This window comes from Haliotis rubra, unplaced genomic scaffold (genome assembly GCF_003918875.1).
Source record: "Haliotis rubra isolate DU_JTF1 unplaced genomic scaffold, ASM391887v1 Scf229, whole genome shotgun sequence".
In the NCBI taxonomy this organism is placed as follows: domain Eukaryota; kingdom Metazoa; phylum Mollusca; class Gastropoda; order Lepetellida; family Haliotidae; genus Haliotis; species Haliotis rubra.
The window spans coordinates 1,131,910-1,158,530 of NW_025766325.1; the positions used below are offsets into that span (position 1 = coordinate 1,131,910).

Consider the following 26,621-nt stretch of genomic DNA (forward strand, 5'->3'; position numbering starts at 1 on the left):
ACATCAAAGAAAAGAACTGACATACAATGTAATAAACATCTGCGTGTCCCTGCCAATAAATGGCGATGGTAGATTGATACACCACAAAAACAAATTTGATGCCCCATTATTCAAAAGAAGTACAATACATAATAAATCTATTTACTTCTTAAGTTCATACAGAAACATTTGCAATCACAGTGTGATCATTAATTACCTAATTTTTAGATCAGTTTACAGATCCAAACCAGATTTACCAGATAATAATTGAAATTCAATTAAACAAAATCATTCTATAAATAAAATATGGGCTGACTGAAAATGAAATCTGATACACTGGATGCCAAGCCTGTATATTACAGCCACCGTAACATAGCCTGACTGACTGACTGAGTTTGGTTTTACGCCGCTTTTAGCAATATTCCAGCAACATCACGGCAGGGCACACCAGAAATGGGCTTCACACATTTTACCCATGTGGGGATTCGAACCCGGGTCTTTGGCGTGACGAGCAAACGCTTTAACCACTAGGCTACCCCACCACTCCCCGCAACATAGGATACTTGACACCATGAAATGTTTACCTATAACTTACACAAAACAATTTTTCTTTATAAACTTATAATTCATTCTGTCATCTTTACATTATTTCGTGAAAATCTTACAGCATCTGTTTGCATATATTTCTTGGATGTACTTCATAAAAGTTTCATAATATATTGCCAACCAGCTAGTTATCATCTTACAGAGATGGCAGCATTGAGTCCAACTCATACTTTTCGCTTGAAGTATTTGTCCAGTTTGGATACTCCTATGACAGTTTGCCAGTATCACCTAACATGCTGACTAGATACTACATAGTAACATAAAGCAGTGTCTGAAATAGGCCCAAATCCAGCAAGACATCAGGGCTGGTAACTTCAAAATGTTACCAGCCCAAAATGGATTTAACCAGACCAAATATGGTGAATTTACTCAGATGTGTGGAACATCTTAAATTTTGACCAGACCATCGGGCTGGCTAGCTATAAATTTAGACCGTCCGTCAGAAATCTAGACCGTCTCGGGCGGTTGGACGGGCCTTATTTCATACACTGCATAAAGCGATGAGACACGTGAACTATTAGGTTATTCTCTAGGCTATACTTAACCAGAGACCTTTGATCACCGATATATAATAAATCAAACACAGATCCTGACTAAAGCTAAATATTTTAGTATATTGTTTATAGTACAGGTAAAAGTTATTGAGCTGATGTTCTATTATGCTGTAGTCAGCAATATTTCACCAATATTTACACAGCATTACAGCAGCCTTGATTACGCAAACCAATGGTTGATGTCATGAGCACTGTTGGATGTGGCGAAAGGTCAAGGTCACACCAGAGACTGTCCAATGCTAATTTCAGTAGGTAAGTGAGTTGGGTTTTACACCACATTCAGCAATATTCCAGCAATATCACAGCCGGGAACACCAGAAATGGGCTTCATACCTTGTACCCATGTGGGGAATCGAACCGAGTAAGATGAGGAAACGCTTTAACCACAAGGCTACCCCACTAATTTCAGACTTATGACAAGTAGGTGATGCTGGGGACGAGGAAACGCTTTAACCACAAGGCTACCCCACTAATTTCAGACTTATGACAAGTAGGTGATGCTAATTTCGCTTTAACCACAAGACTTATTTCAGACTTATGACAAGTAGGTGATGCTGGGGACGAGGAAACACTTTAACCACAAGGCTACCCCACTAATTTCAGTCTTATGACAAGTAGGTGATGCTGGGGACGAGGAAACACTTTAACCACAAGGCTACCCCACTAATTTCAGTCTTATGACAAGTAGGTGATGCTGGGGACATATTCTGACCTCGAATACAGATAACAGAGATAAATTGCATTTGCATTTAATTCCAAAAACTATAAATAAATCTTTAAAAAGTAACCATAGTTATATGTTGATATTTATATTTCCTAAAACCAGTTAAATTTGTTTCTGACATCCAGTTAGAGAACACAACTTTATCAAAGTCTTGAATGAATCACAAATTGTGGGATTCACATATTGCACCCGTCGGGAATCAACCCGGGTCTTCGACGTGACGAGCGAACGCTTTAACCACTAGGCTACCCCACCGCCCCTTGTACGTTTAGTGGGTTATGTGTCAAGTATAAAGCATGTCAGTTTTATGTCAAGCTGTAGGAACTTCTAAGTCATATTCCACCAATTTGATGAAAATCATGACCATTGGTATGGTACAGAGGAACCTAAAATCACAATGTGACAAGGCTGGGATTCAAACCCACTAACACATGTTTCTGACAAGCCAAGTGCCTAGGATCACTTGGTCACCCATACTGACCCAGCTCATGCTTGTATGTGATATATTTGATTGTATTTTAACATCAGATAGCTTTGATGAGAGTTGATTTAAATAAAATATGCCCATATGACCAGCAGTAGGACGTGTATAAATTTCACCATGACTGGGCCAATTAAACAAAGTGACATACATGCTTGTGAAAAATACAAATACAAAAACTGTGTCAGCTTGTCACATACATCAAGTTTGACAAATAAATTCATAGCAGACCAACATATTTATTTACATAATGATCACAGATATACTACCTGGATGTGGTAAAAAACCGTCTCATGAGGCTATGCTGTCATATAGTTTAGCATCTAACCTGGATATACCATTTGTTAAAAAGCCCTACTCTAATATATTCAATGTAAGAATGCCGGAGATAGTTAGCTTTCTATCCAAACTAACATATACTTCCCATCAAAAGTTTAGACTCACTTAAAACAATCACCATATGTTATGTATATAACTATGGTTACATTGAAGATTGATTTCTCCACTAACTTGGGGGAACCAACTGCAAACCTTATGCAAATGAATTGCACGAGGATCATGCATCAAATTGCTTAAAAGCATGTGCAAATATCGTGCATGCGAACAGCTGCATTTTGGTGTAAAGTGCTGTAAATTCTTCAATGTTCACTGATTTTTATCATTTATTGAACTCATGACAATAATCTTTTCAACGTTACAAATTTGTTTTACAATACATCAGTTCATGTGTAAACAGCACCTTTAAACAGTATGGAATACTTTGCCAAATCTAGTTTAGAACAGTTGCCTGAGGTAAGTGGCTATATTACACTAGTGAGTCTAAACTTTTGATGGCAAGTACTAGTATATATAAATACTAGCAGTAGCAACAAGAGGCACCATAAGCAGAACTCAAATCTTTTCAAAAAAGAAGTTCCAGTAAGACTTGTCAGTCACTTGTACAATTTCAGTCTTATTAACATCCGATCCATTACTCTGGTATGAATGAGTGAGTGAGTGAGTGAGTGAAGGAGGGAGGGACTTCAGTTTTATGCCACTTTTAGCAATATTTCAGCAATCAGAAATTGGCTTCACCCATGTTGGGAATCGAACCTGGGTTTAAACCACCTGGGCTACCCTGACTCCCCCCTCTCTGGTATGATGTGGCCCTGCTATGGGTTGTCATCAGATAATCCTGTACATGTGTATTGTATCGGAGTAAAAATTCTGATTTTAATAATATCACTATTTCCTTCAAACTTTTCACCTGTCTCTGACTAGGGGAATATAGGACTAGCAGACTAGTGCAGGCCCTGAGGTTTTGGGTCAATTCTTGCTACAAATAAAGCTCAATGTTTCCTTAATTGTTTTCATTATTGTTTCACACCACTCTCAGAAATACTCACGCCACATCCCCATCTTCCATACACAGCAGCACGACTCCTGTCACACACCAACACATTAAACATAACAGCATCTAACTCGTATAAGGCACTATGTATGACAAATTTTGCATAGTATGGCTGACCATACAGTTAATCACACCAAATCTAACTCAGTATTTCAAATACACGTACAACAACTTAACAAAGTTGGATGCTTCTTAAGAAGACATGGACGTGCTTGTCCTGGTATGCACATCCACATCTAGAAGCGAGTCATCGACTTGAATCTAACAGTTGGTGAGTAGCACAAGGCAGACAGGGAGTGCATGCAGTTTGGCTACAGTGAATCTAACACCCCCTCTTCTCCTACACTCCACTTTTATAGATGCCATATTTATCAATGCTTTTTTCAAGTTTTTTCAACTTTTGACTTAGGCAGTTGCAAGCAAAATTCAAAATCCTGAATCCCTCTGCTCACTGGCTGAATTGATCATATCATCCTGCCCAACAGTAAATAGCTAATAATGAGGGATGAGAATGAAGTTTGAGAAAAACTATGAAAACTAGCTGAAGCTCCTGATATTTAGGCATTTTAGACCTTTAAAACTGGCTCAGAAATGACAATATCATGGACACAGCAACCATTAAAAAACTTTAAATCTGCTGAAGCACATTCATACAATTGTCAACGGATTTAGTCGATTCACAAAAATGACCCTTGGCCTTATGAAATTCCCGGAATTCCGCGGATCTGCGGAAAATTCTCATCACTGGATGATGGGTTATATTTCCTCTCTGACTTAATGACTATATTTACAAAATAGATAAGATTTCGTCTTGGATAAAACAGACACTTTACTTGTAATGAATGAACACTATAAAGCCTTCACCAAACAGAGATGATCTCAACTATGGGAATATTTCTGGTTCATCCAACATTTCCAAATGATGTGTAAATAACTAACTGATGAGTGAGTTTAGTTTTACGCCACTTTTAGTAATATTCCAGCAATATCAGGACGAGGACACTAGAAATGGGCTTCACACATTGTACCCATGTATGGAGTCGAACCCGGGTCTTCGTTGTCACAAGCAAACGCTTGAACCACTAGGCCACCATCTCTAACTGATGAGACTACTGATACAGGATGAAGCATTACAGTATTTATTCGTATCACAGACTCTCACATTGCAGTGTATCGGTTTTTGAGACGATTATGGTTACAATTGATGCAAATGTTACAGGAATTGACAGATGACATATATCGCACAAAGTAGGTTTACGTTGCTTGACTGAGCTGACTGGCTGAGTATGGTTTTATGCCGTTTTTAGCAATATTCCAGCAATATCACGGTGGGGGATACCAGAAATTGGCTTCACACATTGTACCCATGTGGGGAATCAAACCCTAGGCCTTCAGCATGACGAGCGAACGCTTTAACCACTAGGCTACCCCACGGCCCCCTTCGTTGCTTGAGCAAGTGATGCGAGTACATAAGAATGTATTTGAATTTGACCATAAAAAATACACCTAAAAATAATTCCCCAAATCACCTTGTCCTTGTTTCAAAGGGAAGAGAATATCAATTATTTGATTTTCAAATTATCTTTCCGGGAAACAACATAATCATAGCTATTGATGTATTAAGGAATGACTTTTAATATCAAGAATTGGTCATTCAGAGAAAATTAGATGGTAGTTAGCATTATTAGGGAAATAACAGTTACTCTGACTAAAAGCTTATTGAAAGGAATCTCAGCTGCTTAACTGTTATAAAAAAAACCTCAAAGCATTAAAATAACATGCATAAACACTACCATTAGCCAGGTACTAATTCTCCCTGTGTATTTAACCCTGTAACCCATTAGCCAGGTACTGATTCTCCCTGTGTATTTAACCCTGTAACCCATTAGCCAGGTACTGATTCTCCCTGTGTATTTAACCCTGTAACCCATTAGCCAGGTACTGATTCTCCCTGTGTATTTAACCCTGTAACCCATTAGCCAGGTACTGATTCTCCCTGTGTATTTAACCCTGTAACCCATTAGCCAGGTACTGATTCTCCCTGTGTATTTAACCCTGTAACTAACAACCTTCAATTGTATCTAAAACTGACTGGAAACATGAACAAGATTAACATTAAAATAACACATATTGACGCTTTGTCTGAATTATATAGCGTGAGCACCTCCTGTTTTTGGCTATAGATATATACAAGATAAATAACTGCCTTTGTACAATTATGGCTTACGTGTTTTGAACTCACTGAACCTTTTGCTGAAAAGAACAAGGACTAAACCCTATTCAATGAGTGAGTTTGTTTTCACATCACTTATAGCAATTTTCCAGCAATATTACAACGGGGAACACAAAAAATGGGCTTCACATACACTGCCCATGTTGGAAATCATCAAAGACAGGTTTTTGGCGTGATTGATGAACACTTTACAACTAGGGTTCCCCAACACCATACTCTTTTCAATGATTCAGTACCTTATTGCATCACTTACATTAACAGACGAAGTGTTTTAGTCGCTTTTTAGACATTTGTCATCATTGATAACTTTGATTTCATTGAGTTGTCTCTCAATATTTCTGAAAAATAATAAAACAATTTCAAATTTAAAAGTGAGGGAGTCAATGCCATGTTGAACAATATTTCAATAATAAAACAGCATATCAGAGAACAAATAGGCGGATCCTGGCTGGCTAAGGGACATAAGTCTGTACAGCAAACTGCTGTGCCAAGATTCCACGAGGTTACTCCATTACTATAGAAATGGATAGCTACATTTAGTTTCCTTGGGTAAATATTCCTCAATATATCAGTCCTGTTGCCCAGATTACAATGACATCTTCCATATACAGCATTATGTTAAATTAATGTCAATCATAAATCCCATAGGATGACAAATAAGGTGTAATAACTTACTGACATACACAATGACATAGTTTACACGTTCTCTTTCACTCTCCAAAAACAGTTCAAGGTCAAGGACATAGATATGCAAATAGTGACGGGCAACCTCACAGGCTTCAAATTCATATCAAGGGAAGCAACTCTTTCATGCTCCTACTGTTACGACTGAAGACGTGGACAGGGATTTATGGATGTAGTGAGGCGCACGCTGTGTAGTCCTTGAGCACTGTGTTACATTTTCATCAACATAATCTTCCTGTCACAGAATGAGAGAAACCAGTCAAGGGAGGTCACTCTATTCTCCAACATCAGCATCCCCATCTCCAACGAGAAAAAGAATATGGAAAGCTATGGCAAGGAGACCAGTTCCAAGGAGGTCCCCTAGAGCTGTGAGGTATGGGATGGCAATATTGTCTGGGTCTTCCCCCGTTCTCCAGATGAAGTGGACCATCCAGTTGGCAATATACAGCAGCAATATCACCTGCAACATGGAAGCACAAACAGTAAGATTCATAATCTGTGGGTCTGAAGATCTGGTGACTAACGACCCGTGAAGATCAGGGTTAGTATTGGCCTTCAGTAACCCATGCTTGTCGTAAGATGCGACTCACGGGATCAGGCGGTCATGCTCCCTGACTTGGTTGACATATGTCATCGGTTCCCAATGGGAACTATTGATTTTATGTCAAATGGGCACCTAGTTTGATCAATTTACTCAGTTCAAGGACAAATTGGGACCAAGTCCGAGAGTAGGTGCCAAGTCAAAAGGGCCGGTGTAAAATAGAAAAAGTCAATGAATGAGGGAACCAAGCACGAACTGGGAACTTAGGCTCTAGGAACCAGTCTTACCAAGTATTACACTAGGGATCACATGGGGAACTAGTCAAATGGGCGAGAAAAAAAGTCAAAAGGGCCTTATTCCTAGTCATATGGGCCTTATTCCTAACAGAAAAAAAAGTTTAGAAAGGTTTTACATTATTTATTGACACATATAGCATTGAAACATAATATCATCATAACATTAATAAAATGGTAATGGCATGGTAATAGCCAAGCATGTAGCCAAGTTTACATGTAACGGCAATACATATAGTTCATAATTTACTTAATTAACACAAGTTCACATAATTAACAAAAATAATATACTGGTAATTTACACAAGTTCATTCGTTCATAATTTACACAAGTTCATTCGTTCATGATTTACACAAATTCATTCGTTGGCCTGATATCCGGCAATGGATGCAGTAAAGACCAGCTTTACATTTATCAAATGTATGGTTATTTCTGCCGCATTTAGTGTAATGTTGGTTTTCTGTACAAGTCTTTTGAGTATGGTCATATTGGAGACACTTCGCAAATGGTATATTTGTTGGCAGAACACTGAGAACAGTGCTGTTGACAGAAATAATTTTAGTTTGTGTTTGGTTGTCATTAGCTGTTTGGACCAGAGAATCTAGTTGTGTTATTGTAGGGTCTAGTTGTATAACCCCTTCTATTTGTTGAGTCCAGTTAGGTGTTACAACTTTAACTGGAATATTGATTTTGTTTATTGCTTTGTAGTTTGGTTCATAAGCAAGTGAACTGGATGAGATGTCCATGTCAATTGAAGAGAGTTCATTAGTTAAGACACTGAGTCGAGATACTTTACAATAAAAACGTTAAGACTCCCATGTTTTAATTAGATTTGGATCAAAAACTTACAACAACAAAAACAAACATCCCATGTTTTAATTAGATTTGGATTAAAAACTTACAACAACAAAACATTTGAGTTTCATGTTCAAATTCCATTTAAATAACAATAACAACAACTAAACACAATTTACACTATTTTACTATGTAATTTATTACATTTTTATTTTTCAGCCCTTTTTTCGGCCCTTTTGACTTTTCATTTCGGCCCATTTGACTTTTAGCCTCGGCCCTTTGAGCTTTTTTTTCAGCCCTTTTGACTACAACCCATCACATGGGACCAGCAGCAGAGGGAACTAGGGTGTGAGTGAGTTTACACCGCTTTTAACAATATTCCAGCAATATCACGGCAGGGGACACCTGAAATGGGCTTCACACATTGTACCCATGTGGGGTATCGAACCCAGGTCTTCAGCGTGACGAGCGAAGGCTTTTACCTCTAGGCTACCCCACAGCCCCATGGCACTGGGGACCTGCTCTAGCCAACTATTACAATGGGGCACCAGCAATGGGTACAGGGGAACAATTCATGCCCACTATTACAATGGGGCACCAGCAATGGGCACAAGGAACCTGTTCAAGCCCACTATTACAATGGGGTACCAGCAATGGGTACAGGGGAACAATTCATGCCCACTATTACAATGGGGCACCAGCAATGGGCACAAGGGACCTGTTCAAGCCCACTATTACAATGGGGCACCAGCAATGGGCACAGGGGAACAATTCATGCCCACTATTACAATGGGGCACCAGCAATGGGCACAAGGGACCTGTTCATGCCCACTATTACAATGGGGCACCAGCAATGGGTACAGGGGAACAATTCATGCCCACTATTACAATGGGGCACCAGCAATGGGCACAAGGGACCTGTTCAAGCCCACTATTACAATGGGGCACCAGACAAGGGCACAGGGGAACAATTCATGCCCACTATTACAATTGGGCCCACCAACAATGGGTTAACTATTACAATGGAGCACCAGCAATGGCACAGGGGAACAATTCATGCCCACTATTACAATGGGGCACCAGCAATGGGCACAGGGGACCTGTTCATGCCCACTATTACAATGGGGCACCAGCAATGGGTACAGGGGAACAATTCATGCCCACTATTACAATGGGGCACCAGCAATGGGCACAGGGGACCTGTTCAAGCCCACTATTACAATGGGGCACCAGACAAGGGCACAAGGGAACAATTCATATCCACTATTACAATGGGGCACCAGCAATGGGCACAAGGGACCTGTTCAAGCCCACTATTACAATGGGGTACCAGCAATGGGCACAGGGGAACAATTCATGCCCACTATTACAATGGGGCACCAGCAATGGGCACAAGGGACCTGTTTAAGCCCACTATTACAATGGGGCACCAGCAATGGGTACAGGGGAACAATTCATGCCCACTATTATAATGGGGCACGAGCAATGGGCATAAGGGACCAGTTTTGCCCAGAGTCTTACCTGAAGGACTGCAGCTGTCAAGTAGTTGACCCCGAAGATGAGGGTGATAGACGTGTGACCTGCCTGCATGTAGGAGATGGCATAGAGGAAGATGAGATGGCCAGGCACTACCAGCATCAACAACACTCTGGCTGCCTTGGAGTTGGTACCTGTGGACACAGAATTTAACCTCGTTAAATGACAATTTCAAGTTGGCATGAAGAACAGGGAGATAATTCTAGGGGTATACAGCTTCTTTACAATGAACATAAAGTTTTGGTGTAGATATTGACACTGATACCAAGTGATCACTACATAAAATATTTTGGTGTAGATACTATCACCGAACACATAAATACTAATGAAGAAGCAGTATATCCATAGAGTTATCTCCCTTGTACAACAAATTTGTCTAAGCTCACCATTCCATTTTTCAGAGATGTAACATATCAAATTATAATGAAACATATTCTTACATTTTGAAGAATAATTAAAAAAATAACTACAAAGCAAATGCATACTTCTTAACATCAGAAACGAGTACAAAGTTAAAAATATCCATATTATCAGTTATCAGTAACAAATCAAAATCACGAATATTTCTGCAAAATAACAACGAAAATGATGACTTGTTTATGGGTAAGTAGTATATCATGTCAGCTTCTGTGGCTAGGGATGGTGAACTTACTACTGCCAAAGAAAGTTGAAATAGGGTTGGGGCAGCCACGAGGCGCACTGTCTGGCAACTCTCCCATCACACAGTTTTTTATGTAGGGATGTAGATATACGACTGGCTTGTACTGCGACGAGGTTACCGCCCACACCTGCAACATGACATGGTATTATGTGTTAACACCAGACTTTCAACAACACATGGTATTAAGTGTACATGATATTTTGTTTTGTTTTGCTTGTTGTTTAACGACGCACTCAGCAATATTCCAGCTATATGGCGGCGGTCTGTAAATAATCCAGTCTGGACCAGACAATCCAATGATTGACATCATGAGCAGCGATCTGCGCAATTGGGATACAATGACATGTGTCAACGAGCCTGACTACCCGATCCTGTTAGTCACCTCTTACTACAAGCATGGGCTGCTGAAGACCAATTCTAACCCGTATCTTCATGGGTTTGTATATATAAATGTAGAAACCACACAATTTTCTGAATCCTGTGATGGTTTAGATATGAACCATTGACCTGACCTTAAGGCACATGCCTTGTCCACATGACCAAAGAGATTAACGCCTGTCATGAAGCTGACAAGGTAAGGATGCCAACTGTGGGATGACTCTACAACCTGCTTCAATAGTATTGAGAACATGAGAAAACACTAGCAGAGCACAGCTACCATAGTTACAGCATGGGTCTGTCATATTTACTAACAGAAGTACATAGAGACCAGTAGATGGTTAGTAATAATCACTTCCAACACTGGCTGAAATCTTCACCATGTGTTTGTTTGTAGTTTAACGCCGCATTCAGCAATATTCCAGCTGTATGACAGCAGTCTGTAAATATTCATGTCTGGACCAGACAATCCAGTGATTGACATCATGAGCATTGTTCAGCTCAGCTGGGATACAGTGACATACATCAACAAAGTCATGCCTCTTAGAAAAAGTATGGGTTGCTGAAGACCAGTTCCACCCTGGAAATTAATGGTGTATGTGTAGGTACCTGTTACTGGGCAAGGGAGAGAACTGACTTGTCATGGTACTAGATGATAGATAGAGCTCAGTAGGGTGCTATCAAGCCATGAAAATAATAAATCTAGGATTAAACAAATGGTCGTAAGTTTTTGATATGCCAAAGGGACATAACACCGCTGTGCTTTAGATACCAAGGACACTTGTGACTTTGGATGAAGGTTCTTAAGAACCATACATAATTTATGGCTGGGGTGTTGATAATGATTTTAATGGAGAAAAATGTACAATGTGAATGACCTTCACCAAAATATATGTACAAAGTAAGTAACCCCCACCCACCCCCACCCTGCATGTCATGTACAACATCAATGACATCCCCTCAAGTACATGTGTACAAAATTGATGACCCCCCTACCTCCCCAGAACAAAATAGGAAATCCCCCCTTAAAATCATCATCACCCACCTTGCCATAAATTATAAACAGTCCCTTACTTGTTGGTTGCTATGATTTTGTAAAGCTTATAATACACTAATATGGCCAGTCCTCACCATTGATGACGGGCTGGAAGACCGCTATTCCATCATGTGTTGACACTGTATAATCTAAAATCAATCCTCCAATGCTGAAAGAGATATCGAGAAATGGTACAAGAACTGCTATTTACAGGAACATGTATACAAAAACCATTATATAACTTGGCCAGCTTCAGTCTTCTAGAAAGGGATTTTATAAATACACTTTACAAGCACTTGTTATAAAAGACTACAAAAAATATTTTCCTTTCACAAAATTTCGGTTAGGGAAATATTTTCGATAATTTTTTAACTGTCATGTTTACTGTTGCTATAGACAAATGTTAACTGTTGGAGTCCAGGAGTATCACAACAGCTGTATTGGTGTATTACCAAGGCTTGACCACATTTGGTTAGGTTTATTGTTTAACAGCGCTCAGCAATATTCCAGCTATAGGGTGGCAGTCTGTAAATAGTCGAGCCTGGACCAGACAATCCAGTGATCAACATCATGATCATCGATCTATGTAACTGAGATACAATGTCATGTGTCAACCAAGTCAGCGAGCCTGACCACCCGATCCCGTTAGTCGCATCTTACGACAAGCATATGTTACTGAAGATCAATTCTAACCTGATCTTCCCAGTATAATGTACTATCCACAACATGAGACTCACCTGCTGATTGCCATGGCGCTGATCACTGGAATCCACCCCGAGTAGATCACGTCATTCACATACCTATTTTTAACACATATCACAACCCACACAGGTATTAGCAACATGAAGAACACTATGATAGTTGGAGCCAGCCAGTGCTGTTTTCCTGAAAACAAAACACCACCAATTACCGTGGTGCCATTGGCAAATACAAACAGCAATAGATGTGAAAGTATAATTGCTTATTTGAGCAGTATTGTGAACATGACAAATTTTTACAAATATGTATTTTTAATAAAATTAGAGAAATGTTAGAGAGGAATCTCTCTTCAGCATGGTCCGACAAATTCAGAAAATGGTTGAAAGAAAATAGCCACCGTCAATGCTTAATCAGAAGAAAGACTCCAGTTATTGAAGGAGAGGAAACAACATATTGGTGCATGTATATGCTTTTCAACAGAAGAGTGAGTGAGAGAGTATGGTTTTATGCCGCTTTCAGCAATGTTCCAGCAATAATACGGTGGGGGACATAAGAAATGGGCATCACACATTGTACCAATGTGGGGAATCGAACCAGGGCCTTGGGTGTGACAAGCGGACGCTTTGATCACTAGGCTACCCCACCGCCCCCATTCAACAGAAGAAAAATATAAAAAAACACCTAATGCTTCCCTTTTACTATAGTTATTCTGTTTCTGTTTGGACAAGTTGCCGTACCTATTGCTTCATACAGCAGAGTACTGACTCCAGCCAGGAGGGACAGAGTAGTCAGGTCCCCCAGACTTGCTGCTATGGGGGTCGCCACATTGTCGGGGTTGATGCGCAATTTGCTGGACACCAACACTACAACCACCATTACTGCACCTGTAAACAAAACAAGATGTCTCAATACATAATGGTCAGGTGACTGACTGACTGAGTATGGTTTTACACTGTTTTTAGCAATATTCCAGCAATATCACGGCAGGGGACACCAGAAATGGGCTTTACAAATTGCACCCATGTGGGGAATGGAACTCGGGCCGTCGGCATGATGAGCGAACACTTTAACCACTAGGCTACCCCACCGCCCCTAAACAATACAAGAGGTCTCAATACATAATGGTAAGGTCAATGCACCTGCAAACATTACAAGAGATCTCAATACACCAGCTTGAACTCACTCACCTAATATCAAACTGGCTACTGACGCTGTGAATATACTGCTGGCACACAGGAGTAGGCCGTGTTGTATATCAAACTTCCCATCCGGGATCCAGCCCATCACCATGGCAGCCATGGATGCCAGGAAACCCACAACTATCGCCTGAGCCTAAAGATGTGACAAAAACCATATCAATATTTGTACCAGGACGTGAAGGTCTTCGGGTTCATATATGGATTTTTAATAAGCAAAACTTACTTGAGCGAATGACTAATACTTTACTACGGCTATGGAGTCATAGAACTCCATAGACTGGTGAAGCAGTTGATCATCTGTACTTTCTGGTCCTTAGTTAAGAGTTAGTGAGGACTTACCCCGCTTTCAGCAATTTTCCAGCAATGTCATGATGACTGACACCAGAAATGGGTTTCACACACTGTAACCATGTGAGGAATCAAACCCGGTCTTTGGAGTGAAGTGCACTGCTTTAACCACTAGGCTACCAACTGGACCCATAATCCTCAATCATCACCTCTTATTCCTGATAATCCTGATCTGCGTTAGCATAATAAAAAGTGCTATTAAAGGCGTTGTTACCAAAAAGATAGTCTTTGAATGGTGGAACGTGTTACCTGTACAAGCGCCATATTCCCTCCAATCATTTTTAACTTCTCGGAACGCTTCTCCATGTTGCCAAGGTTGGCCTGAGGAACAGAAATGTCACAGTTATTACAGTGTTGGGACTCATCTCATCATACACTCACCCCATTTATGTAACATACATGCATCCCCTGCCCATGAGTCCGCCTTGAAAAATCAAAATCAAAATATTTTATACATGTAATCTGTTTCATGACCACCCTTATAATAGGTAAGTGGTTCAGATTTATTGCTATTATTTTATTTAAATAAATAGAACTGCATTATGTTTTTTCACATCCCCAATTCAATTGTATTATCTCTCTGACTTCCCTTCCTTTGACAAATGACCAAGTCAAACATGATGTTTGTGTTAGATAGCAGCATAATGGTTTTACATATTTTGAATTATTTCCACAGAGCTTCTAGCTTTTAAACATAAAAAGTAAATTCATCTAAAACAACGTTGGTTTAGTGTAAAAATATTTGTGAATTACCTGTTTTGTCTCATTTTCCAAAATGGGACATGTAAACAAGTAATAAAATTCATATTCCAAATCAATTGATTTACAAAGTGAACATTTTCTTTCAGTTACTGATATTTGTTTCCATCTAGCACTGTCAGTGGAGAGATTGTGACTGGATATTATGAATTTTATCATTACATGCCAAACATTTTGGTAATTTGATTTGCTTTCGTAATTTCGAACAATGAGCATCATTGAACAGCAAGTCATTTCCTCCATTTATCAACTCCTTGCTGCTGCTGCTCCTGTTGCTATGGTTACCTGCGTGGAGAGCCTTGATGCCAGAGTCATCTCCAGGTTACCCTTCAGACCCAGTAGGGAGGGGGACGAGGATGAATACTTCCGACACTTTCCTGAACACCTCCCAGTGCTGAAACAACATAACAGGTAAACTGTAGAAGGGGCAGCATTGGGTAATCGGAAATTGAACAAAAATGGTGACTGAAGTATTTGGAAGTAGCTACAGAAGTAGCTTGTACACTGACCCTTCTAGAGTTTGGAAAAAAGGTGAGGAAATAAGACATGCATGATACACTTCCACACATTTTAGGAGTGATACACCATCAAACATGGATAACGCCTACACTACAGAAATAATATAGTGCTTACCGGCAACTACTCTAGAGTCTAGTAAAATTCAGTCCTCTTAAACTGATTAATCTCATCTGGAATCTATACATATACTGTTGAGCCTTACGGACGGACGGACGGACGGACGGACGGACGGACGCACACATGCACGCACGGACGGAGTCCATTTTAATACCCCCCACAAAACGTGCTGCGGGGATAAAAATCCATAAAGCAAGAAATTTAATAGGTCTGGACTCACCTGGTTATATATGTAGTCATAGTATTACAAGACTGACTGACTGACTGAGTTTAGTTTTACGCCGCTTTTAGCAATATTCCAGCAATATCACGGCGGGGGACACCAGAAATGGGCTTAACACATTGTGCCCATGTGAGGAATCGAACCCGGGTCTTCGACGTGACGAGCCAACGAGTATTACAAGAGTCATCAGAAGATGACATATTCCCCCGGCCCCCACATATTTGAAAAAACAAATCATCTGTTACTTAAAGTCCAGCTTGACTTTTTTTAATGACTTTTTTTAAAACTAAGTCCGAATCGTTTCCATGGAAACTGAGAAAATAATAAATCACAAAAATCTGCAAATAGCAATAGGCACCACTTCAAGATCTGCCTCACATATCTGGCAAGTTTTGCTGAAACATATCAAGAAGTTTTCCAGTTGTGCTCCGGAAATGAAGCTCACCCCTCCCTTTTGGAACTAAGTCCTAATCGTTTCAATGAAACCGGGAAAACTAAATATGCCAAAATTCTGCCAAATAGCAAAAGGCACCACTTTGGCATCTGCCTCAAATATCTGCCAGGTTTTTGCTGAAAGATATCAAGAAGTTTTCCAGTTTTCCAGTTACGGACGGACGGACAGACGGACGAGGCGTCGACTATACCTCCCCGCATTACATGCTGGGGGGATAAAAAGTCAACAAACACAGATAAACTGACAAATCCTCATGAACTGAACAAAATATGAAGTAAGATTAGTAAAACCATACACGCCAAATTCTGATGCTCCACAGAGCCAAAAATCCTCAGTATTTATGAACCTGGTCAAAACTAAACAAACAGCTGAAAGTCAAAGCTGTATTCAGCCTAAATTATTAGATACATTTTGGCCAGTAAAGATTTTACTATATGGCTGATGTGGCAGCCATATTTAAAACAAGATTGTAAGCTGTATGACAAATTGGGCTTATCACTGGTGGGTGGAGGCTTGTGAACTGTAAGATTCATGTGTGTAGTGTTTTGGAGAGGAAAGGTATTTATGTGGTATATGATGGACGAAAGCTGAGAAAGAAAAATCAAGAATGAAAACGCAATTGTTCTGGGGTACTGAGTTGCTATTCTGCCTTCAAACAGTCCATGCCAAAAACATTTCAGTTAGGCTAAGGCCTATAACAGTTACGCCTAAGCCTTAAAGTAACCCATAAAGATCTGCATTTTGTTAATGCACTAAAAATAAAGAAAAAAATGTGGTTCTTTCGAGTGTTTTGCAAATTGCACCAAATGCATTTGCAAATTTTACATCTTTAAAGGATTACTAGTATGTTAGGAACATAAATTTCCTGGAGTCTTTACGACAAATTAAATCCTGACTTGGAATGAGCTTGTAGTTCTTATGAAATGTAACAGACAAATCCAACCTTGTGAAAAATAAATCAATGCTCATGCTGTTGATCACTGGATAGGCTGGTCTAGACTCGATTATTTACACACCGCCACCATATAGCTGGAATACAGCGTTAACAAGAACCAGCCAGCCTAAGCCTAAGTCCTATCACAAATATCATCAGATTATATGTGAGTGAATTGTGAAAATTGTTTTACGCCACTTTCAGCAATATTCCAGCAGGGGACCACCAGAATTCAGACATTGTACCAATGAGGGGAATCAAACCCGGGTCTTCAGCGTGATGAACGAATACTTCAACCACTAAGCTAATTCATCGCACCTGTTATATGTGACACAATTAGCTGAGCTTACTGGACCGACCATTTTCATAGACATGTGCTTTGGATAGAGTCACAGGCTGCTGCGATCTCCATGTTCCATAACAACATGAAAGTGCTAAGACAAAAAAATAGCTTGATGACACTTTTGTGTTTGTGTGTTTGTGCACCAAAGAGTCACAGATGGTAACCTCCTGACCATTCTGGTGCAAAGATCTCTGAATAGGTGTAGTTACCATGACTACTACACAGGTATCCCATTGAATGGAAGTATTAATTTTCACTTAATACGGTTTTAAAAAAATGATAAATTATTCAACTGATGGAATTATTCCAACAAAATGCATAATTCATATGGTCTTGTCAAAAGTTCCACAAAGCTGGAAAAATTCATTTTGTTTTTTTCTTGACTCAAAGAGATTGTCATCACATGTATTAGAAATCCATTCAATTATGAATACGACCTGTTGAAGAAATGTAAACATAGAACCAAATCTTAAACCAAACTCCACATAATTTCCTTTCCTTTTTAGCTTCATGATCACTTTGACAAGCTCCCTAACCTCCCTGTAACAAGACCCCCATCCTCCATATTTGATAGAGTCAGCACCACACACCAGCTGTAACCATATTTTCACTTGATCAGTTAGCGTGACAAGGAGGATGAACTGGAAACAGGTTGGATGTAATACTTGTAAGCGTTTCATGAATTTTCATTTCATTTGTGAATTAACGTTGGTATCCCTCGGAACAATCAGACCGTTGTGTACAAGACAAACGAGGTCTCGTTACACTAGAGAACCATAGCTTTACATATGACAGAAAGGTGGAGGATGATCAGCACCTGATCATACAAGTACATTAATGTAATAGAATTGACATCTGAAAATGGAATAACTTTAGATAAAAAACTATATCATGAATAGTGTGAGTGAGTTTAGTTTTACGCCGCTTTAACCTGAATATTCCAGTAATATCACGGCGGATTATAATGAATATGTGTTATCAGATGCGCTGGAAGTTATTTGGAACTTCAGCACTAATATCGAAGTGTCTGCTTATCCTCTGGCCTATAATGAGACTTGGATCATATGCTGATAACGACAGATTGTATGCTGATAATGAGAGACAGATTGTACGCTAATAATGAGAGACACGGATTGTATGCTGATAATGAGAGACACGGATCGTATGTTGATAATGAGAGACAGGGATTATATGCTGATAATGAGAGACACGGATTATATGCTGATAATGAGAGACACGGATTGTATGCTGATAATGAGAGACACAGATCATATGCCGATAATGAGAGACACGAATTATATGCTGATAATGAGAGACACGGATCGTATGCCGATGACACACAAACCATATGCTGATAATGAGAGACACGGATCGTATGCTTATAATGAGAGACACAGATTATATGCTGATAATGAGAGACACGGATCGTATGCCGATAATGAGAGACACGGATTATATACTGATAATGAGAGACATGGATTGTATGCTGATAATGAGAGACATGGATCGTATGCCGATAATGAGAGACACGGATTATATGCTGATAATGAGAGACCGCGGATCATTATGCTGATAATGAGAGACACGGATCGTATGCTGATAATGAGAGACAAGGATGCGTATGCGATAATGAGAGACCGCGGATTGTATGCTGATAATGAGAGACATGGATCGTATGCGATAATGAGAGACCGCGGATTACATACTGATAATGAGACATGGATTGTATGCTGATAATGAGAGACAAGGATTGTATGCGATAATGAGAGACACTGATTATATGCTGATAATGAGACACGGATCGTATGCGATAATGAGACACGGATCGTATGCTGATAATGAGAGACACGGATCGTATGCGATAATGAGAGATCACGGATTACATACTGATAATGAGAGACATGGATTGTATGCTGATAATGAGAGACAAGGATTGTATGCCGATAATGAGACACGGATTATATGCTGATAATGAGAGACACGGATCGTATGCTGATAATGAGAGACACGGATCGTATGCTGATAATGAGAGACACGGATCGTATGCTGATAATGAGAGACACGGATCGTATGTTGATAATGAGAGACACGGATCGTATGCCGATAATGAGAGACACGGATTATATACTGATAATGAGAGACATGGATTGTATGCTGATAATGAGAGACATGGATCGTATGCCGATAATGAGAGACACGGATTATATGCTGATAATGAGAGACACGGATCGTATGCTGATAATGAGAGACACGGATCGTATGCTGATAATGAGAGACAAGGATCGTATGCCGATAATGAGAACCACGGATTGTATGCTGATAATGAGAGACATGGATGCATTATGCGATAATGAGAGACCGCGGATTACATACTGATAATGAGAGACATGGATTGTATGCTGATAATGAAAGACAAGGATTGTATGCGATAATGAGAGACACTGATTATATGCTGATAATGAGAGACCGCGGATCGTATGCTGATAATGAGAACCGCGGATCGTATGCTGATAATGAGAGACACGGATCATTATGCGATAATGAGAATCACGGATTACATACTGATAATGAGAGACATGGATTGTATGCTGATAATGAGAGACAAGGATTGTATGCCGATAATGAGAGACACGGATTATATGCTGATAATGAGAGACACGGATCGTATGCTGATAATGAGAGACACGGATCGTATGCTGATAATGAGAGACACGGATCGTATGCTGATAATGAGAGACACGGATCGTATGTTGATAATGAGAGACACAGATCGTATGCCGATGACACACAAACCATATGCTGATAATGAGAGACAAGGATCGTATGCCGATAATGAGAGACACAGATTATATGCTGATGAGAGACACGGATCGTATGCCGATAATGAGAGACACGGATTATATGCTGATAATGAGAGACACGGATTGTATGCTGATAATGAGAGACACAGATCATATGCCGATAATGAGAGACACGAATTATATGCTGATAATGAGAGACACGGATTGTATGCTCATAATGAGAGACAATGATCGTATGCTGATAATGAGAGACACGGATCGTATGCCGATGACACACAAACCATATGCTGATAATGAGAGACAAGGATCGTATGCCGATAATGAGAGACACAGATTATATGCTGATAATGAGAGACACGGATCGTATGCCGATAATGAGAGACACGGATTATATACTGATAATGAGAGACATGGATTGTATGCTGATAATGAGAGACATGGATCGTATGCCGATAATGAGAGACACGGATTATATGCTGATAATGAGAGACACGGATCGTATGCTGATAATGAGAGACACGGATCGTATGCTGATAATGAGAGACAAGGATCGTATGCTGATAATGAGAGACACGGATTGTATGCTGATAATGAGAGACATGGATCGTATGCCGATAATGAGAGACACGGATTACATACTGATAATGAGAGACATTGATTGTATGCCGATAATGAGAGACAAGGATTGTATGCCGATAATGAGAGACACTGATTATATGCTGATAATGAGAGACACGGATCGTATGCTGATAATGAGAGACACGGATCGTATGCTGATAATGAGAGACACGGATCGTATGCCGATAATGAGAGATACGGATTACATACTGATAATGAGAGACATGGATTGTATGCTGATAATGAGAGACAAGGATTGTATGCCGATAATGAGAGACACGGATTATATGCTGATAATGAGAGACACGGATCGTATGCTGATAATGAGAGACACGGATCGTATGCTGATAATGAGAGACACGGATCGTATGCTGATAATGAGAGACACGGATCGTATGTTGATAATGAGACAGGACACGGATCGTATGCCGATAATGAGAGACACTGATTATATACTGATAATGAGAGACATGGATTGTATGCTGATAATGAGAGACATGGATCGTATGCCGATAATGAGAAACACGGATTATATGCTGATAATGAGAGACACGGATCGTATGCTGATAATGAGAGACACGGATCGTATGCTGATAATGAGAGACAAGGATCGTATGCGATAATGAGAACCGCGGATTGTATGCTGATAATGAGACATGGATCGTATGCGATAATGAGAGACACGGATTACATACTGATAATGAGAGACATGGATTGTATGCTGATAATGAGAGACAAGGATTGTATGCCGATAATGAGAGACACTGATTATATGCTGATAATGAGAGACACGGATCGTATGCTGATAATGAGAGACACGGATCGTATGCTGATAATGAGAGACACGGATCGTATGCCGATAATGAGAGATACGGATTACATACTGATAATGAGAGACATGGATCGTATGCTGATAATGAGAGACACGGATCGTATGCCGATGACACACAAACCATATGCTGATAATGAGAGACAAGGATCGTATGCCGATAATGAGAGACACAGATTATATGCTGATAATGAGAGACACGGATCGTATGCCGATAATGAGAGACACGGATTATATACTGATAATGAGAGACATGGATTGTATGCTGATAATGAGAGACATGGATCGTATGCCGATAATGAGAGACACGGATTATATGCTGATAATGAGAGACACGGATCGTATGCTGATAATGAGAGACACGGATCGTATGCTGATAATGAGAGACAAGGATCGTATGCTGATAATGAGAGACACGGATTGTATGCTGATAATGAGAGACATGGATCGTATGCCGATAATGAGAGACACGGATTACATACTGATAATGAGAGACATTGATTGTATGCCGATAATGAGAGACAAGGATTGTATGCCGATAATGAGAGACACTGATTATATGCTGATAATGAGAGACACGGATCGTATGCTGATAATGAGAGACACGGATCGTATGCTGATAATGAGAGACACGGATCGTATGCCGATAATGAGAGATACGGATTACATACTGATAATGAGAGACATGGATTGTATGCTGATAATGAGAGACAAGGATTGTATGCCGATAATGAGAGACACGGATTATATGCTGATAATGAGAGACACGGATCGTATGCTGATAATGAGAGACACGGATCGTATGCTGATAATGAGACACACGGATCGTATGCTGATAATGAGAGACACGGATCGTATGTTGATAATGAGAGACACGGATCGTATGCCGATAATGAGAGACACTGATTATATACTGATAATGAGAGACATGGATTGTATGCTGATAATGAGAGACATGGATCGTATGCCGATAATGAGAAACACGGATTATATGCTGATAATGAGAGACACGGATCGTATGCTGATAATGAGAGACACGGATCGTATGCTGATAATGAGAGACAAGGATCGTATGCCGATAATGAGAGACACGGATTGTATGCTGATAATGAGAGACATGGATCGTATGCCGATAATGAGAGACACGGATTACATACTGATAATGAGAGACATGGATTGTATGCTGATAATGAGAGACAAGGATTGTATGCCGATAATGAGAGACACTGATTATATGCTGATAATGAGAGACACGGATCGTATGCTGATAATGAGAGACACGGATCGTATGCTGATAATGAGAGACACGGATCGAATGCAGATAATGAGAGATACGGATTACATACTGATAATGAGAGACATGGATTGTATGCTGATAATGAGAGACAAGGATTGTATGCCGATAATGAGAGACACGGATTATATGCTGATAATGAGAGACACGGATCGTATGCTGATAATGAGAGACACGGATCGTATGCTGATAATGAGAGACACGGATCGTATGCTGATAATGAGAGACACGGATCGTATGTTGATAATGAGAGACACGGATCGTATGCCGATGACACACAAACCATATGCTGATAATGAGAAACACGGATTGTATGCTGATAATGAGAGACACGGATCGTATGCTGATAATGAGAGACAAGGATCATATGCCGATAATGAGAGACACGGATCGTATGCCGATAATGAGAGATACGGATTATATGCTGATAATGAGAGACACGGATCGTATGCTTATAATGAGAGACACGGATCGTATGCCGATGACACACAAACCATATGCTGATAATGAGAAACACGGATTGTGTGCTGATAATGAGAGACACGGATCGTATGTTGATAATGAGAGACACGGATCATATGCCGATAATGAGAGACACGGATCATATGCCGATGACACACAGAGCACGGCATATAACAAATGTGACAAACTAGTTCCGAACTCAACACTACGATTTTCTGATGAAGATGAATATTTATCACTTACAGCCATTCATTGAACCTGATATTAAAGACAATGATCACAATCACTGTGACTAGCAGCATCCAGTGTAGACTTGCATAATATTAGTCTAGACGACTTCAGAACGTTATCATCAGTGAGACCGCTCAGTGTCGCAACTCAATCTTGCAGTTATTCAATTGCAAGAGTCATAAATAAGACTGGGAGGCCAGGCTGGGATAGATGGGCTTTAATGACAATAACAGTAAAACTCAATGGTCTTACCACAAGTCACTAATGTTCTTATGTCCTTCTGACACTACACATATTTCTTCTGCTTCTATATGCTTCAGTAAAGAGAAGCCTACATCAACTTCAAAGCATGCACAATCAAATGATTTTATACATGTAAATAGGATTTTCCAGGTCTCAGTAAAACATCTCCCACTGGGACACTGTATACCCAACTCTTCAGAACAACAGCAGGTACCAAGGCAGGGCTGGGTAATAGGGGTCAGGTTTCCAGGTAGTAAATCTGGACTCGTCACAGCCCTAGTCATAGGTCATGTCAGCAATGTAAACTCACTTGAAACAGTCATACCCTAACACTGTTACACTCTCAGTAAATCTTACCCCAGCAGTGAAAACACTCTTACCCCAACATTGGACAGTGATAAGATTTTTACCCCAACCAGGATAACATTGTTACTCCAACAGTGATAACATTATTTTCCTAACACTGATAACATTCTGACCCAAACATTGATAAAATTATTACCCTGACTCTGATAACATTCTTACCCCAGCAGTGATAACATTCTTACCCAAACATTGATAACATTATTACCCTGACACTGATAACATTATTACCCTGACTCTGATAACATTGTTATCCCAACAGTGATAACATTATTTTCCTAAAACTGATAACATTCTTACCCAAACACTGATAACTTTATTACCCTGACACTGATAACATTCTTATCCCAGCAGTGATAACATTATTTTCCCCAACACTGATAACATTCTTATCCTAACACTGATAACATTGATAACATTATTACCCTGACTCTGATAACATTCTTACCCCAGCAGTGATAACATTCTTACCCAAACATTGATAACATTATTACCCTGACACTGATAACATTATTACCCTGACTCTGATAACATTGTTATCCCAACAGTGATAACATTATTTTCCTAAAACTGATAACATTCTTACCCAAACACTGATAACTTTATTACCCTGACACTGATAACATTCTTATCCCAGCAGTGATAACATTGTTACCCCAACCGTGATAACATTATTACCCCAACAGTGATAACATTCTTACCCCAGCAGTGATAACATTCTTACCCCAACATTGAACAGTGATAACATTCCCTACCAGTGATAACATTCTTATCCCAACAGGGATAAGATTATTACCCCAAAAGTGATAACAACATATTACCCCAACCATGATAACATTATTACCCCAACCATGATAACATTATTACCCCAACAGTGATAACATATAAGGAAATAAATCCCCTACAAGGCAATGATTGCATCAATAAACCAATAGACTTTCATGAGCTGCCATGATTGGAAATATTTGTATAAGCAAGGCATCAGGTGCACGTGCATCAGGCCAGGATGAATCTGAGAATCGCCCAGCATCTGTTTCCGTGGTAACATCTGGGTAATGGATGATGGAATCTGGTCCTGACACGCTGGATGCCGTGTGACACCTCGTCAGACTGAACCTAATCATGCTCATATTGTTATATATTCGAGAAGACGATGCAGCATCTGTAACTCACACTAGCAGTCACACATCTCCGGTCACAGATAATGTATAATCTTGAACGCATCTTAAAGTTCCAGTATCCATACTGACAGTGTGGGGGTAAGACTGAATGTTGTTTTGAACAGTGCAAATATTTCATCTTAAACTGTGAGAAAAGTACAAGGTGATGCTTGTCTTGATATTTACAATGTTGGTTAAAACCTCTTGCGCAAGGATTGTACGGTCTGTGTCATAATCCGTCAACCACATTACCTTTCACACTTTCTGTAATGTAAAAGCCCTAAATGAAGCAAGTTCTGAATTTCCAATCTCACTTGGCTCCTTTTCAATTTTAAAAGCAAATTAAGAAACTGGTTTCTATCAACATTACATATTTTCAGAGACTAAGCACCAGTCTAAGGTATTGTGCTCACAATGTGGCAGTGCCACAAAGAAATCGTAGCACAACAGACTTACGACCACCTTAGTGCTACGATTGCATAGAGGAATGGGTGACGCTGGACACACTGACTCCCAGCCTGGCTATTCTGTGGTGGTGATGTGGGCTCTGTTCCGCATGTCACACAGAACTAGATATATTGGCTATAAGCCCTAGGACAAGTGTGAGTGAATAAAAATTTAAAGTCATATTGGCAGTACATCAGCCAAGAGCCTAAATAACTTTTAGCCAATAATCTGGAACAATATTTGACATAATAAAAGGTATTTCGACTTTAGGGGGCCTTGAGGTTCGATCTATAGCAGTCTAGCCACTTGCCAGAGGCCTGAGTCAACTAAAACCTGTTGGTCTAGTCAATTCAGCTATTAATAGTCTAATAATAACATCAAAACTGGCACAAAATTATCCTTCGGTCAAGTTAGGACCAGTAGGCACAAAAGTATTAGGAACAGAGAACTACAGTATTTGAATCTGGACCCCTCAACCATGTAAATTGGATTCTTATGATTAGTTTGTTTTGATTGTTTCTTTATTTTCACCACACTCAGCAATATTCCAGCTGTATGACGACAGTCCGTAAATAATCAAGTCTGAACCAGATAATCCAGTGACTGACATCATGAGCAACCAACTGGGATACAATGTCATGTGATACGTCACAAGCCTGACCATACAATCCCATGATTCGCCTCTTA

General features: G+C 39.8%; 1 protein-coding gene across 1 annotated transcript in view; it reads right to left on the bottom strand.

Annotated features, from left to right (window-relative positions):
* Positions 1 to 3,091: 3,091 nt before the first annotated feature.
* LOC124277879 (solute carrier family 41 member 1-like) overlaps positions 3,092 to 26,621 on the bottom strand; it is a 32,571-nt gene continuing 9,041 nt past the window's right edge. Inside the window, 11 exon segments of the mRNA XM_046713605.1 lie at positions 3,092 to 7,111; positions 9,802 to 9,950; positions 10,469 to 10,547; positions 10,549 to 10,604; positions 11,987 to 12,060; positions 12,629 to 12,776; positions 13,328 to 13,474; positions 13,778 to 13,922; positions 14,387 to 14,458; positions 15,182 to 15,244; positions 15,246 to 15,290. Coding sequence (XP_046569561.1) covers positions 6,926 to 7,111; positions 9,802 to 9,950; positions 10,469 to 10,547; positions 10,549 to 10,604; positions 11,987 to 12,060; positions 12,629 to 12,776; positions 13,328 to 13,474; positions 13,778 to 13,922; positions 14,387 to 14,458; positions 15,182 to 15,244; positions 15,246 to 15,290 — 1,164 coding nt within the window. The 3' untranslated portion in view covers positions 3,092 to 6,925.